This window comes from Stigmatopora argus, chromosome 6 (assembly GCF_051989625.1).
Source record: "Stigmatopora argus isolate UIUO_Sarg chromosome 6, RoL_Sarg_1.0, whole genome shotgun sequence".
Lineage (NCBI taxonomy): Eukaryota > Metazoa > Chordata > Actinopteri > Syngnathiformes > Syngnathidae > Stigmatopora > Stigmatopora argus.
Genome location: NC_135392.1, coordinates 4,078,320 through 4,095,213, shown reverse-complemented (window position 1 = coordinate 4,095,213; position 16,894 = coordinate 4,078,320). Strand labels below are relative to the sequence as shown.

Sequence of the window (16,894 nt, the reverse complement as noted above, 5' to 3'; positions counted from 1 at the left end):
AAAATTGTTGAATTTTACTATTACTCGCGTATAAGCCTCCCCCTGATTCATAATTTTCACCTGAAAAAGAGCATAGGAACTGTAAGTCTTGTGTGCATATAAGCCATACCCTTGATTCAGTCATCATTTTTTAAAGTTACAAATACGGCTTACATATGAGAAAATACAGTAAACGAAAAATTGCATTTCTGAACTAAATGCAGTGAAATATAACTGGGAGAGGCTGACAGAGGTCAGCATTTGCGGACCCTCTTGACAACTGGCCGCTATTTAAACACTATTATAGCCCTGGGCATCATCTTACATTTATTTTATGTTTGAGTGAATGACTGTCTGATTGGGTGACAATAATTTGATTATCAACGAGCATAATTTTTGGAATCATACTTACCAAACGGTGAGGCTTTGGGGTCAAATGTTGAGATTTTGTTGATTTTGGCAATTCTTTTGTTGAAACATTTCAGATATTTGGTGAAAAACACTTTTTTTAAACAATAAAAAACTCCTAAAAGATACTTTGTCTTTTCCTCCACCTTTGTGTACTCACTAAAGAGTAACAAAACCACACCAAAGATTTCTTTCGATTTTTCAGCTTTTATATTTTTAAAAACGAACAAAAAAAATAACAGATTAAATAAAATTTACAGTAGACATATGCAATCATTGTGCACTTCAACTACATTTTCGGATACTTTCTGCACAGCTGTCAACAAAAAATGCAAACACAATGTGGGGTGGGGTTGGGGGGTTTCGGGCAAATTGGGAAAGGCCAGTAAAGTGGGATTTATGTGGGGAATTGGTGTAGGTGGGATGAAGAGGGGAGGTAAGAGGAGAGGGGAGGGGGAAAAAAGGCCATAAACGGGTCACTCGGGGAGGAAGAAAGAAAAAAATAATAATCACTGAATATATAGATTTCTTTATTCCTTACATCACTTATATAAATATATTGAACCCTCTCCCTCCCACGTAAAGAGCGCAATACAGAACCCCACAACAGCAGTAAGGCAAACAAAAAGCAAGAGAAGAGCGAGACAGAGAGAGAAAGAGAGAAAATGCAGAGCAGCATGAGACGATGGACTCCGAGAGAAAATGTGGAACTTGGCGAGATTGCAGGAGATGACTGGAAGGAGAAGAAGAAGTAGAAGAAGGGACGCAAAAGGTGGCGGACGTGGAGGTTTGACTTGAGGTCGACTGTCCAGTGTGAGTTTCCCATTTGTGTGCTACGTGACCTGTTGTGTGCGTGTTGATGGGCGTGTCTCCCTCCTGTTGTGTGCGCATTGATGGGTGCATCTCCCTCCTGTTGTGTGCGCATTGATGGGTGCATCTCCCTCCTGTTGAGTGTGTTGATGGGTGTGTTTCCCTCCTGTTGAGTGTGTGCGCGTGAGAGATGGCATTTGACGGCAGCACAATTTTCATGGGTGAAAACGCATGCGGGTGTGTCCCGTGTGCTCTTCGGCTATATAAATACAAAAAAAAAAACGAGGAATTAAAAACCAACGACTAAGTCATATTTGAACGCGAACACCAACCACCTGAAAATTCACACCTTCCCTTTTTATACATTTGACACGTTTACATTTTTTTTCTTTGTGATTTTACACCGAGAGCAGCCCCCCCTCCCCCTCCCTGCCCCGACCCACCTCCATCCTCCGTTCGTTTCGCCGCCACCGCCGCTCCACGCCGAGAGTCCGTGCGTGTCGTCCTCTCACTGAGAGCTGGCCCTCTCCAGCACGCGCAGGTCGTAGTTCTTTTTGGCGGCCCTCAGTTTGAAGAGGCCTGCCGCGCTGTTGTTCAGTTTGAAGGAAGCACTCTGGGCGGCCATGGTGCTGGGGAACACGGCCACCACCGTGTACAGGTGGGCCGGGTCGCCGACGCCACCCACCATGCCCGCGGCCCCGGCGGGCCCGCAGCCTCCTCGTCCTCCCTGAGGCTCCTTGAGCCACTGGATTTTGGCGCCGCACATGGATAGCTGGTTAAAGAGCTTCTCGGCGTCCGGACGTGAAATCCCTTCGGGCAGGTCCGTTACTTCCAGCACGCGACTCACCACTAAGACGCCAGCAGATGGAATTGGGTGAACAAGCAAGTGAAAAGGTTAGCTAACGCGCCTGGCGGATCGATAAGTATGCAGTCCGTCTCTTTTATTCCAATGAAAGGCAGGGCCAATTATCGGATGTCTCTTAAAGAACAGCTTGGATCAATATCTGTTTTGTGTGTTAAATTGAACTGTGATTTTTCTTTCCCGATCTGCTCTGAGCGAGAAATAAAGAAAAAAAAACACATTCATTTGGAAATAGGAGCCTATTAACTCATTCACTGCCATTGATGGCAATTGGCATCCAACTCAAATGAAATATTGTAACAAATGCGCAAATTCCATGCATTTTGTGCAACCATCTTTCATATGGATGTCATTTATACTAGTTGTCTATTTTTACTTATCTGTTCATTTATCTTTACACATTTTAGTGTGTGTGAAGCCCATTGCAATCTCCTGATAATATTGGACTGCATAAATAAAGAGGAAATTCAAACTCACCAACATCTGTGGTACCGAGATCAGTGGATGCCGATTTGAGCGTTTGCTTTTTCCCTCGGGCACCGTGTTTCATGATTCCTTGGCCCTGCGCGACGGAATGGGTTACAAGGTAAGCAAATAGAACACTAGGTGGCGGCAAGCACAAAGCGATGAACTCGGTCGGGTGTCCAAAGTAAGACTTGGCTGACCTGGTGAGAGTTATATGAAGACTGGCCATGCATGAGTTGAGGAGGGCACAGGCTATATTGGAGCGGCTGTCCCAGTAGAGAATAGCGGCCGTCACCTGAACATCATTGAAAAACAAATGTAGCAACCACATTTTTCAGACTATAAAACGCACAGGCCAAGACATGCACACTTGGGAGGAAAATATCATGCAGGTAAGTCATACTGGAATATAAATAATAGAACATAACAGTTGTTCAGGCTGCAAAAGCCTAAACAACACTACATAAGTTGTTTAGCTGAGTATAAGATGCAGGCTCAGCCAAAATATGACATAAAAAGTGCGACTTGTACACTCAAAAATAGAGTAAGTGTAAATATATAGGTACAAGTGGCGATGAGGTAACCCGTATGCCAAGGGTGTCAGACCCTCGGTCAGGTTGGTTCGCGGGCTGCATTAATGTCAACTCGATTACATGTAGGCCGGACCATTTTAGATATAATATTTAGATTTTTTTTTAAATAAATGGATTAAAAGAACTGGATTAAAAACCCTAAATATTCCATTTTTTATAGATCTAAAACAACGTTTATTTGAGCTTTTTTTTCCTAGTAAGGGAAAATTATTTATTTAATCATTTGTTTTTCATTTCAAAAGGAAACCAAATTTTTCTTTATTTTCCATATTAAAGTGGAAAACAGAAAATATTCTTATATATTTTTAGATTTTATAAAATGATTTGTGGACTAAAAACACAGAAAAATTGATTTAAAAAATGCAATTATTGATTTAAAGGGGGGGAAATCAGTGAATATAATATACATCTATAATCTTCATTTCAATTTGATCCTAAAACAAAAAGTCGGCACCCATGATTTACTTTCTTGGGCCGCACAAAATGATGGGGCGGGCCAGATTTGGCCCCCGGGCCGCCACTTTGACACATGTGCCGTATGCAGTTTAAAGTATGTTTAAAGTGGCACGATGCCAGTCGTGTGACCTAATGAGATGACATGACCAGCGCTAGACGTCCTATCTATTTTTGACCTCGAAGCCGAAATGGATTTGATGTCTATCACCATCATAGGCGGCACAAATAAAAGCAGCAATAATGAAGTAATGTTTTGTTTTTGTTTTCTCCTCGGTGGATGCCAAATTTGGTCTCAAATTGCAAATCGTTCACCTGGAGCTGTTCCTCCCGGTCGTGGAAACTGGGAAATGAGGGGTAGTGGTCCCAGGCCCGGACAGACGCTGCTAACGTTGCCAGAGGGAGATGGTGTGGGGGACTGAGTTGGCGAGGCTAGCGGACTTGTCAGCTGGGTGTTGGCCTGGATACAAGCAGCAACAACAAACCCAGTTGTGAGAATGAAAACGTGACGAGAATTTCATTTTCGCACGTGTACCTGTGGAGTGTTGTCAGCTTTGTAGAGCTCTCCTGGCTTGCCAGGCCTCTGCTCAATGCTGTAGTACTTGCACGGGTTCCACTGCACCAGTGGAGGATTCTGGGAAGGCTGGGGTCCGTTGGGGACGCTGAGCTGCATTACCATGACTCCAGGACCGGGAGGCGGCACTCCTGATGACACGGATAGATGATCGTTCAGAAAAGATGGATTATGGCCAAGTGAGTGCACAAGGCATTGGTGCATTTCACGTTTTCCACGAAGTCTTTAAATATTATCCCATGGCAAACAGCGGACCCTCACTGTCCCTGTCTGAACTTTCCCCAGGTAAACTTTCACCTAGCTTGTAGCCAAAAACACACACGATTTATCAAACAGACAAATTAGTCATGAAGGAGGGGAAAAGATGTAATTGGGGTCTCACCTGAATATTGCTGCTGTAACTGTTGAGGGTTGCAGGGGGATGGCGACGGGGTGATTTGATACTGTTCAGAGCTGGGGGGCTGCAGGTAGCCTACTGATGGGCTGTGACACAGGGAATAAGGAATTTGAAATACACAATGTAAAAGCTAAGAGTTTCACCCAAGATATTTGAAATGATAGATGTATTTGCCATTGGTTGCCCTTGAAAAATGGCTGAAATTTCAAAAGGTTTCTAAAAATCTTGAATTTGCTTAGTTGCTTTTTCAAAAGGAAAAAAATGAAATTGTAGCATTAGCCTCCAAATAAAACACAAATATATCATAGACTCATTTAAGGCTTTTAAAGCAAAGAATTTGGTGCTAGGACAAGTAAGTGGAATAATTTTTTAAAGCTACTTGATGAAGTTGTTAGTAAGAGGCTAATTTTAAAAAGGTTTCTAAAACCCTTGAATTTGCTTAGTTGCTTTTTCAAAAGGAAAAAAAATGAAATTGTAGCATTAGCCTCCAAATAAAAGAAAAATATTTCATAGACTCATTTAAGGCTTTTAAAGCAAAGAATTTGGTGCTAGGACAAGTAACTGGAATATTTTTTGAACGGTATTTTATGAAGTTGTTAGCAAGAGGCTAATGTCTGCCACATGTCACTAAAACAGATTTGCTTTGTTTTTTTTCATTTGAGTGCACTTTTTTTCCTTCCAAACAGTAGGTTACAAACGTGAATTGGTACCTTGTGCTGTTCTGCTGTGTGGGTGTGATAACACTGTAGTAAACAGGCAAGGGGCCCTGGACCGATTGGCTGACGGGCACCATCACCTGCTGCTGGTACTGCTGCTGCACCACCTGCTGGCTCTCATTTCCCACTGGCACCTGCGTGACATGTCAGTATTTAATCAAGCATTCCTTGTAAATTTGCCAAATAAGCTTTTTTTGTTGTTGACTAAAGCCTTTTCATACTGTGACCGTTTTTTTCTTTTTCAGCAACCTTACCTGATAGGATGGAATCTGCGGATACTGCACCATAATACTTTGAATTTGCCCTCCAATGCCAGCTCTCTGGGAGTTGAGCAGAGCGGGGTTTTGTGGCTGCTGCACACCCATCATGCTCTGGTAACTGGGCTGCTGGCTGGCCATCATGGTCTGCAGACCTGGTGACAAGGATGCAAATTTTTTGAGAAGGGGGATAAAAATTAGATGAGCTACATTTGTTTGAAGAATCACAACCAAGAGAAAAAAACAGAGGATGACTCTTTCAAGCCTATTGTAGCACTTCTCTCTAAGCCAAATATCAATTTGCCAATCAAGGTCACAGTGACCCAGATCCACGTGAATCTGGCAGACCTTCACCGAGTACCAAAGTCCAATGTGTTTGTCAATTCTGTTCTATTCAACACACACACAAGCAACCTCTACAGAAGAGAAATGAAAGAAAATTTGGCTAGCATACTGCTAATAAAGGCAGAGGTTATCCTATTGATTAAAATAGATACTGTATTTTCTCGCATATTAGCCGCCTCCATAAGCCTTACCCTTAAAAGTGCCTTAAAATCGTTGAATTTTACGATTTCTCTCGTATAAGCCGCCCCCTTCACAATTTTCACCTCCATATTCATGGTTTTAATAGAGTGCAAATGTGTTACTTTGAAGGGAAAAGCTTTAGAAAAATCATCGCACGTGCTATTTCTGAGATACTTTATAAATCGATTTCTGGATTGCACATTCCTAAAGGGTGTTGCCTGCACGTAGACAAATTCAAAAAGGAAGGCATGTGAGCAGTACAACCAGGAAGTGTGTCGGTAGCGGTCTAGTTTGTCATCCCTAGGTAAGATGTCGGCGCCCTGAGCGAGCAAGTGAATGAGTTTTATGCAAGATACATTTTTTTCCTCTTGAATTTCCCTCTTAGATGTCAAAATATGGCGTTTTGTGCATGTCAAGTCTAATTTACCACATTTTCACGACTATAAGGCGCACTCAAGTCTTAAATTTTCTCCAAAATAGACAGGGTGCCTTATAATCCAGTGTGCTTTATGTATGGAAAAAAAATTAAAATGTGTCATTCATTGAGGGTGCGCCTTATAATGCAGTGCGCCTTATAGTCGTGAAAATATGGTATATGCATATAAGCTGTACCCCTCGATTCAGTCAACTTTTTTGCGACAAATACGCCTTGTATGCGAGAAAATACAGTATACATGTCTAAATACTATGCATCCTGAAGCAAATGTACAAACCTGACTGCTGTGCAGGTTGAGCCATGGGCTGTGTGCGTTGAGCAGGGTAAGACACCTGGTGGGACATGGGCTGGGCCACACGATACTGCTGGCCTGAACTGGGATACTGACCAGGAGGATAATATGAAACTTGTATCTGGAGACAAATGGGGTAAAAAAAATGACTAAGATTATTACATGAGAATGATTGTCAATAATATCAAGACCTTCTTTTAAACATATTTTAGAAGACGTGGTCAAAACATCCACTGTACAGGCTAACAAATGTAACTCTCTTTCCCCTTTATCCTCCCGTTGAGCGTGGAAAATGGAACAGGCGAATAAAACTTTCCGAGAGAAAAAAATCAATGGGATTTAGCCAATGTTGCGGTTTGAAGCACTTGCGTCTTATACAACGAGGCTAAAAGTGGAAGCTACAAATTGCAAATAAGACATGCAGCAGGAAGGCATGAGGGGAAAGTGAATCGATTTGTTCTTCCTGCATGAAAACATCCAGCCTTTTTCTGGGGGTGCACCTGCCAATACCTCTGCTCTGGTCACACTGGGGACTGCCTACACGTTGAACAACAAAGGGCATCGCTGTCAGAAACTAGAAACCGCTGTTTGTATTGTGTGGTACTTGCACTGTAATAAAGCTCGAGGAAAATACACACTGGAATGCTTTTCACCCGGATGCAACACTATTGGCAAAGCCTCACAATGAGCGAGTGTAGCTATTAAGACTGAACTAAAAAAAAAAAAGAGCCACCTGCTCTAGAATTAACCTATGTCCTTACCTAATGCTTCCCATTATAGCCATTGCTGCACGTTCAAAGGCTCACCTTGAATAGAAATTAATTATACCTTGATGGATTCTGACTGTGGTATAAAATAATAATAAAAAATAAAATACCTAAATGGAGGAGAGAAAAATGTAAATAATGCCAAGCGAGAGAAGTCTTCATCACTGGCAGCAAATATGTGATATATATATATATATATATATGTGAATGACTGTTCTTTCACTTACTAATTTATTGATTATTTATTATTATTGATTTATTATCTGTTCATGTGTTTGTTAGTTGTTGTTGTGTGCACTTCCCTATTTGACAGTTCCCTACGTATTTATATTGTTAACTACTTATTTATTTATTAGTTATTGTTATTATTTATTATTTGCCTGTTTGTTTATTGTTGTTATTGTCCACTTTGTGTTGAGGCTTTAAATCTCATACTTGTCTAATGACAATAAAAGCATTCGTTTCAAAACAATTCAATTAATTATGGATTAGTCCACAGGTGTCAAAGTGGCGGCCCGGGGGCCAAATCCGGCCCGCCGCATCATTTTGTGCGGCCCGAGAAAGTAAATCATGAGTGCCGACTTTCTGTTTTAGGATCAAATTCAAATGATTATAGATGATGTACATTCCATTTCCTGATTTTCCCCTTTTTAAAATCAATCATTGCATTTTTTTAATCCTATTTTTTTCTTTAGTGTTTTTAGTTCAAAAAGCATTTTGCAAAATCTAAAAATAAATATACAAATATTTTTCGTTTTCCACTTTAAAAAAATATTTTGTTTTCATTTGAAATAAAAACATGATTAAAAGACATTTTCCATTACTAAGAAAAAAAAGCTCAAATAAACATTGTTTTAGAACTATAAAAACTGACTATTTAGGGCTTTTGATCTAGTTATTTTAATACAATAAAAACAATTAAAAAATCTAAATATTAGATATAAAATGGCCCAGCCCACATGAAATGGTAGTCAATTATGCCAGCCCTTTTCTACAGTATGTTTTTACCCATGACAAATAACTTACTTGCTGGGGCGGAGGAGGCTGCATATAGCCCTGCGGTGGCGGCGCCTGCATGACGGGCTGAGACGGAGGCGGCGGTGGCGGCGGAGGGTGCGGATGTCCCGTGGCGGGCTGGTAGCCAGACGGAGGAGGTAGGGGCTGGCCGGTGGTGGCCATGATGTAACTGGTCTGAGGAGGGGGATGCTGGGAGAGGACAGTGGGAGGACCTTGGTACAGGGAGGGCGGCTCTGGGTTCTCACTGGAGCCCTGGCGGCTCAGTGTCATTTGGCTAAACTGGGGTGCCAGTTCTTCTCCCTGTGGGGGGGAATCCTGATTAAAACATCTGGGGGGAAGCACTTAATATTATACCGTCATTATTTTCGTAACTTCAAATTGTATTAGGGGTTGGAACCCTATATCGTTGCCCATCGGTGTTGTACGATAAAAAAATATTACCATTAAAAACAGTAAAACCCAAATACCTGATAGATATGTTCATTTTTTTGGGTACTTTTTTAAATCATGTTGGAAAAATATGTATTTCATCATTATTGTATACTATGAGCCATATGTAATTAGTCATGATGGTGACGGTGACATTACTGCGCTCTTTTCTGTTCTTACCGTTTTTTTCAATAATATTCAAGGAGCATTTGTAGTAGTTAAAATATTTTATGCAGCAAAAGATAACTACGTAGGCCTTTTGTTAGTGTGTAGATGAATATAGCAATGGTTATTTGCTGTCTGAATATATAAGTCAAACAATGAGGGAAAAAAACAAAGTAATGACGCCACACATTGGGCCAGTACCATTGTGTACTGCTGGGGAGGAGAAACTGGCAGGAGAACCTGGGGGCAGGAGGGACTGGAGTAGGAGACAGGCTGAGAGGGCTGCAGAGATGCTACCGGCTATACACATGCATACACACAGACGCACACACATACCAAAAAGAGAGGAAGAGTAGTGAGAGGAAAGGTGTCAGAAGCAGGTAGAAGAAGGAAAATAAAGATACATGAAGACATCGGAAAATAACTGGTTTCAATCAGAGTAGAAAAGATGTTAATGTTCAGGGTAATAGAGATTGTTATTGGGAAAAGACTTGTTAAAGAATGATAAATATTCTAAAAACTCAACTCATTGGAAGGTACTAAAAAAAATGTAATTTGTGCTGATTGTTACCTGAGCGATGATGTGGTTGCCCATGGGGTGTTGCTGCGGAGTCGGCAGGAGGGCGGTCTGCGGTATAGCCTGCGGTTGAGGCTGCTGGGGCGGCTGCGTCGGACAGGGTAGCAGGCTACGGCTGGACTGGGAGGCTACAGGTGGGGGACACACATCAGGACTGACTAATCTATATTATATCTCAATTTTATATCTAAAATGGTCCAGCCCACGTGAAATGGAGTTGACATTAATGCGGCCCGCAAACCAACCCGAGTTTGACACCCTTGCTCTATGTTATTTTTTATTTTTAAGTGACGACCAACCCCATTCTCCCCTGCTTTATTTTAGTCCTTACCGGAGCGAGAGCCTTTGCAGTTCCCCTGCGAGCCTTTGTTGCTGCCGAGGCTGTCCCCGCGTGTCAAGATGGAGATGCCAGAAAAGCTGCTGGCTTTGGTGACGGGGGGACGAAGCGTGCGATTGGAGCTGTCCGAATCGGTGCTGCTCCAGGGCCGCGGCTCCAAACATTTCATGTCGCTGTCCGTGCTGCTTTGACGACTGCTGGACGCCCGGCTGGAGCTGTCGCGGTTCCCTCTGAGAGGAGATGAAGGTGGAAAGATGGCATGAACAAAAAAGGTCAATTCGGAGATAGCAATAAAGGAAGACGTAACAATGAAATCAAGGTCTAGATTGAAGATAAACATACTGGATGGAGGCTTGTAAGAGCACACAAGTCCAGTCAAGTCGTCAACAAATATATCAACAATGTGAACGTATGAGTTTTGGGGGTGAGGATTCTCAACACAGGTGCAAAATACAAGTCAGGCAAGGAGCCACTTGACAAGAATTTGGAATTGGAAAGACATTTAACCACAATATTTCAGAGCCACACGCACATATAAACAAACCAGAGAAAATACATGCAGAGAGAGAAAAAAAAATAGACGCTCCAGACAAACACCAGATTCTTTGACAGTGATTCAAAGACGAGATGACACTTGCAACAAACAAAACGAGACGGGAGGAAACAACCACATAATGAACTGAACATGATGCAGACAAGTAATTGTCAAACAGAAATGCAAATTTGGATGTCTTTCAGCAAGTTAAGGTATGTTCAGGAAAATAGTATTCAGGACTCATAGTGAGTGCTCAATCATTTTTGTACATTTGCACTTAAAAAAAAAAAATCAAATTCTGTTTAGTTATCAGGCACTGAAGAAAATAATAATAAACTTTTACATTATTAAAGAGACTAATTACAAATGGTTTCTGCCATGTATATTTTCAAATTTTCCAATTGATAACAATATAAAATAATTAATCATTTGAAGTTTTAGTCACTTGCCTAATGAAGAGTAAACCCTGGTTAATATTATTCCTACATACAGAAGAATTAAACAAGTGTTTTTCATAGAATATTTTCAAATATATCCAAAATATTATGCATACATTTTAAAATATTCATTAAAATGAAAGAAAAGGTCAAAAATAGTTAGCATTTAGTCCTGCATTCCAATTAACAACTACACTTCTGATTTGCTTATAACAAATTATTACACTAGTTTTTAGTAGAAATTATTCAATAATGCAAATAAAAATCATAAGGACGCTATATTGCATCATGGGAAAAAAACCTCCAGTGACCTTGGAGGTTCCACTGCACACACAAAAACAGCCCATGCAAACATTTAAACGGGGTTAAACTGCAGACAAGAAACAGAACACAAACCCAGTAAAAAAAGCCCACAGGCACAGTTGACAAAATACAGAAAACATCGACACTAACACACAAACATGGTCTAGATAAGTTTCACTACCACTGGTTCACCACTACTACTTTTTCGAACACTATGTTTCTATATACACACGCTGGCTGATCTGTTGTGGTTTGGTGTTGTGATGCTGTCACCCTGGATAAGGGCAGCTGTCGAGAAAACCAACGATCACACGGTAAGGGAAAGCACCGCTCGGGGAAAGCCCTCCGTCACAAGAAATGTGGATTGACATGACCAATGGTGAGATAAAAGATCTTAAAAGCTGTGATGGAGTCCTTAGAAGAGTGACGTACAGTATATCCGATCGGAGTGTTGTGTAGTGGCCACTCCAAATAAAACTCTGTTTTATTAATGGACATATTGTTAAGGCAGGGTGCCATTTTGTATAAAGGCTGACGTTTTTACGGATGCAGGTGAAATGAAGGATGTGCTGACGGAGGACGTGATCATTTCTTCTCCGGAGTCTCTCGTTGCCAGACGTAAATAGTAAGCTTTTTTGTTGTTGTCTCATCTAAGCAGAAGCTCAATTTCCTTCAAAGCTAAGGCATTCCGTTGAGGGAAAAATGGCAGCTTCTATTCAGCAGAGTGGAGTGAATATACGATTCATATATTTTGTCTGGCAAGGATGCGTATGAGCTAAAGCCAGCAACAAAACATACTAATTAATGCTGTTTTTATGGAGTAAGAGGAAATAGAATTGTTCATTGTTTTTCGCTGAGCCATGGAGTCACAAAATTGGGCAATATACACCCAATGACACAACTTTACTGACCAGCGTGGAACATCGAAAGTCATGCGATGACTCGTACGGTGTTTGTAAGGTTTTTGGGGGGTTTGTAAGGGGAATCATAATCATTTATAAGGGCAGTTATCAGCAGAGGTTGACATGTATGTTTATAAAACATCATAACCACTAGTTATTTGTTACTCTGTTAGTAGAATTACAACCAATAAAAATGTTTTTCCATTGTAATATCCAGATTTTTTTTTCAGAGGGTGGGAATGAATTAATTTGTATTTAGTTAATTTCTATGGGAAACGTTGATTTGAGATACGAGTAAATCGACATACGAGCTCGTATCTCAAGGCACCACTGTAACATGTTTTTGGACATAACCTGTTGGTGCTGGCACATACAATGTGTTTTGGGAGAAATAAAATCGAAATAATGTACTGTTTATGTTTCCTACAAATGCCTGACATTAAAACATCTTAAAACAAAGACTGCAACACAGGAACAAAGTGTTTTCTGCCCGTGACATCCACCCAAGAGTCTGAGAGAGTGCCCACATTGGGGACGAAAAGGGATTGACATTACCCTTAAAGGTCAATAAAAAGGTGATGTATATAACAGGAAGCCTCTAAGCGTCTGAAAAATAGCCGAAAATTAAGGTTGCACGAACGTTAGTGATTACAGTTACCATGTGTTTGGTTCCTTTGGAGGTCAAAAGGGAACACAGCAACTTAAGTCAGCAGTTTTGAATCATTATTTCAGCCCGGCCATCTCCTCACCTTGGCTCCATAACTATTTATGGTTGTTGGCAACATGGGACATGCTAACAAAAACTACAAGAGTAGGCCGACCACAAAACAAACATGTCGGCGTGGAGGCAAGGTGAGTACTTTATACGATGGTGTGGGTGAATGGTAGGTCCAAAAGGTAAAATACATCAGTCAGTCCTCAGTGAAACCACAAAGCAGCCATGCATGGGCCACAAGGGAACCCCACGGTGCAGAAGGGTGGAATAGCCATCCATCAGCAGACTAGGCCAAGCAGCGATATCAAAAAAAATAAAAACCACAAGTCACCAGTATCATCACTAATCCACTTTCAAGTATGAGCATGGCAACAGACAAGTACAAGTTCAACAGCACCCCAATACCTAAAGATCTGCCTCCTCTTTTGAGAGCTAGAGCAGTAGCCATCGGTGGAAAGTCTGTTGGGGTTAATATTAGGAGAAAACGCTGGCATTACAAGACTGTAGTTTGACAACAGAGGGGGAAGAGGTCGTCACAAGTGAGGCACTTTCGATCCTGAAAAGGACGAGGGAAATGCCAAAATGCACACAAGGCAACTTTCATGACGGTTAGCTAGCTCAGGCTTTCCCTTTTCTCGGCATGACGAGCAGTACGACATTGCTGCGCTGCATTTCCCTCCATTTATTTTTCCAAATACTGCAAATCTTGCAAGTAGTTGGGAGAGAAAATTTAGAATAACTCAAGATGGATTCATTCACACTGGCAGTCAAAGTGTACAATTCCAATTAATGTCTGTTTGCTCACTGTTGTTAAAATTTAGTTGGTAATTATTATTATTTTCGTGTGTCTGCGATGATGTCTATAGTTCACCATTCTGTGCATTTTGACATCAGAAAGCTTATTTAGATGGGGTAACCTATATCTAATTTACATATTTACCATGGTCTCAATAGGCATAGGCAAGATGGCGCCGTCACGCGGAAGCCAGTGGCAGTAGCTCTGTCCACTCTGATTTGTTTTTCGTGTTTTACAGCCCTTCTATCTTTTTTTTAATTACATTTTAATATTTCTTAATACATTCCTTTTTCCTTTACTTTGTACTTTATACTTTTTACTTTAATGTTTTTACAACTTTATTCGTTCTGTTAGATTTGCTTTGTACTTTGTGCTTTTGCTTTCTTGTTCTGTCTAATCACCCTCTTGCTACTGCCACAATGAAATTTCCCGAATACGGGATGAATAAAGTTATCCAATCCAATCCAACTAACTGAAATGGATCTAATTTTTATCGTCATTCATTAGACATCCTTAATTTTTTCTTTTAAAACTATTTTATCCAATATTTTTTAAGGGGGGCAATAAATAATCTTTTATTGAGGAATAAAGACATTTTATAAGCATATTCTTTGAGTGAGAAAGATGCATACGGTTTACCATTGCAGTCCAAACGGATACCGAAATTAACAAATCCAAAATGTGCCCCTTAAGGATAAAGAAAAGATTGAATTGTGTCATTAGAACCATGCGATGTTTAACTCCATCTTTTAATAGTGTTGCGAAATCTATGCTTGGTTACACTTGTGAGATTTAGTGTGAAAGTATTGCCATTGAAACCTATCTTTTATATGAATGTCAAACAGAAAAAAAACATTGAGCGGCAACGCATTATCTTACCTGTTGTCGTTGATGTATCCATTCTGAGAAGACTGTAAAAAAAAGGACACCTGCACATTATGAAAGGCTTCATTCATCCCGAGGCATTGTCATTTTCTACATTAACGCAAAGAGCTTGAAAACTCTCCAAAGGCAAAATTTAATAAAAACAAATGGGAAAAAAACTGACACAAGTGAGTCACGCTTTGCAACCATGGTTGTTTTAACTGGTTACCATTCATAAAATTTGGTGCTCCAATCTAGTATTTGTATTTATAGTGCAGGTTTTGGCATGTTCATTTCGAAGAATACATTACACATCGTGTAAACGTGTATAGGCGAGTGGTTTTTACTTAAGCAAAACCAAGATCAAACACTTACTTCTCGGGCAAAGATCCGGTCTCGTACCCGCTGATATTCTTCCTCTCGTTCCTCGATGGATTTGCTACGCCGGCCGTCCTGCAGTGGCACACGAATCTAAAATTGGGAAAGAGAATTGAGGAAAGCAATTGATGAGAGAAAACGATACAAGATTAAAAAAAAAAGAAAGCAATCCACTTGAACACGTGTTAAAGTGGCGGCCCGGGGGCCAAATCTGTCCCGCCACATCATTTTGTGTGGCCCGGGAAAGTAAATCATGAGTGCCGACTTTCTGTTTTAGGATCAAATTAAAATGAAGAGTATGGATGTATATTACATTTCCTGATTTTCCCCCTTTTAAATCAATAATTGTAATTTTTAATCCATTTTTTCGGTGTTTTTAGTTCAAAAATCATTTTGTAAAATCTAAAAATATATTTAAAAAAGCTAGAATAAACATTGTTTTAGATCTATAAAAAACTGAATATTCGGGGCATTTAATCCAGTTCTTTTAATCCATTTATTTTAAAAAATCTAAATATTATATCTAAAATGATCCGGCCCACATGAAATCAAGTTGACGTTAACGCGGCCTGCAAACCAACCCGAGTCTGACACCCCTGCACTAGAATGTCTATTCAGTACATTGAGATGCATCCATTCTACCTGATTATCATCCTTATCCATGCTGGCATCATCTCTCTTGAGTATGAATTTCTTCTGAAAATCCATGTTGCGCTCATCCTTGATGTGTTCCGAGAACCTTTGCTCAGGGCTACAGGACCATCAAACAAGTTTAGTGATATAGTGCCATTGGGGGCGAAAAAAGGTCGAACCGTCTCGACCGCGGTCTCGAACGAACGCTCACATGCGTGTGTTGCCCGTCTTGTTGATGATGACCGCCTTGCCCGTCTGGTCCACATTGTGATCCATGCCAAAGTAGGCGGCCACGCGGTGCAGCAACATGCGGTGATAAGACGTCATCTGAGGGAATTTCTTGTATTGGTTGCTATGGGAAAGAGAACACAGACTTGAGAGAAACTAGACTGAATTCTGCTATTTAACAAAATCCATCTGTCATCTCATCCCAAGGGGGAAAATTAGAAATTGGACCACGAGAGCGCTGATGGGCAACATTGCCCAATGTGTTGACTCAAACACTTTATTTTCTCGCATATACGCCGTATTTTTCGCCCCAAAAAAATGATAAGGCTTATATGCGCACAAATTAGACTTGATATACACAAAACACCATAACGCAAGACAATGCAGCCAATACGGTCATTTGTTTCAAAATAGAGAAAAGATAAACAGATAAAACGCAGATTTATTTTATTTTGATGTCTATGAATGAAATTCAAGAAAAACAAACGTATCTTGCATAAAATATATAAAAACATTTTTTTTACCTAGGTCTACAATGTCTCGTGTGTCTTGTGTCTGTCTTGCTACTGCAACCAAGAAATTTCCCGAATACGGGATGAAACTTCCTGGTTGTACTGCTCACGTGACCTCCTTTTTGAATTTGTCTACATGCAGGCAACACCCTTTCGGAATGTGCAATCCAGCAGACGATCCTTTCGATTCATACAGAATCTCAGAAATACCATGTGCGATGATTTTTCTTAAGATTTTCCCTTCAAAGTAACATATTTGTACTCCCTATTAAAACCATGAATATGGAGGTGAAAATTGTGAATTGGGGGGGCTTATACGAGGGAAATGGTAAAATTCAACAATTTTAAGGACATGGCTTATACGCGAAGGCGGCTAATATGTGAGAAAATAAGGTAAATACATGGACGTGAGAACCCCCTGGGAAAAAAGAGTCACTTACTTGTCATCATTAATGAAGTCCAGGATATCTTGTTCTAGTTTGAGCAGCATCATTCGATCCCTGGCAGTGCAAAGTGGGGGACGAGAGAGGGA

The 16,894-nt window shown here is 40.6% G+C and overlaps 1 protein-coding gene across 15 annotated transcripts in view; it reads right to left on the bottom strand.

The window, feature by feature from the left end:
- Positions 1–574: 574 nt before the first annotated feature.
- r3hdm2 (R3H domain containing 2) overlaps positions 575–16,894 on the bottom strand; it is a 58,326-nt gene continuing 42,006 nt past the window's right edge. For 11 of the 15 annotated variants that reach the window (XM_077602139.1, XM_077602141.1, XM_077602142.1 and 8 more), the window contains 19 exons: positions 16,803–16,862; positions 15,834–15,974; positions 15,632–15,740; positions 14,987–15,082; positions 14,627–14,676; positions 13,357–13,410; positions 10,054–10,289; positions 9,717–9,850; positions 9,347–9,445; positions 8,561–8,851; positions 6,753–6,888; positions 5,512–5,669; positions 5,252–5,391; positions 4,527–4,627; positions 4,106–4,275; positions 3,886–4,030; positions 2,725–2,819; positions 2,537–2,621; positions 575–2,046 (listed from right to left, as the gene is read on the bottom strand). In XM_077602139.1, coding sequence (XP_077458265.1) covers positions 1,706–2,046; positions 2,537–2,621; positions 2,725–2,819; positions 3,886–4,030; positions 4,106–4,275; positions 4,527–4,627; positions 5,252–5,391; positions 5,512–5,669; positions 6,753–6,888; positions 8,561–8,851; positions 9,347–9,445; positions 9,717–9,850; positions 10,054–10,289; positions 13,357–13,410; positions 14,627–14,676; positions 14,987–15,082; positions 15,632–15,740; positions 15,834–15,974; positions 16,803–16,862 — 2,641 coding nt within the window. In that variant the 3' untranslated portion in view covers positions 575–1,705. The remainder of the gene's footprint in view (positions 2,047–2,536; positions 2,622–2,724; positions 2,820–3,885; positions 4,031–4,105; positions 4,276–4,526; positions 4,628–5,251; positions 5,392–5,511; positions 5,670–6,752; positions 6,889–8,560; positions 8,852–9,346; positions 9,446–9,716; positions 9,851–10,053; positions 10,290–13,356; positions 13,411–14,626; positions 14,677–14,986; positions 15,083–15,631; positions 15,741–15,833; positions 15,975–16,802; positions 16,863–16,894) is intronic. The other 4 variants (XM_077602151.1, XM_077602154.1, XM_077602152.1 and 1 more) reach the window with 4 other exon arrangements.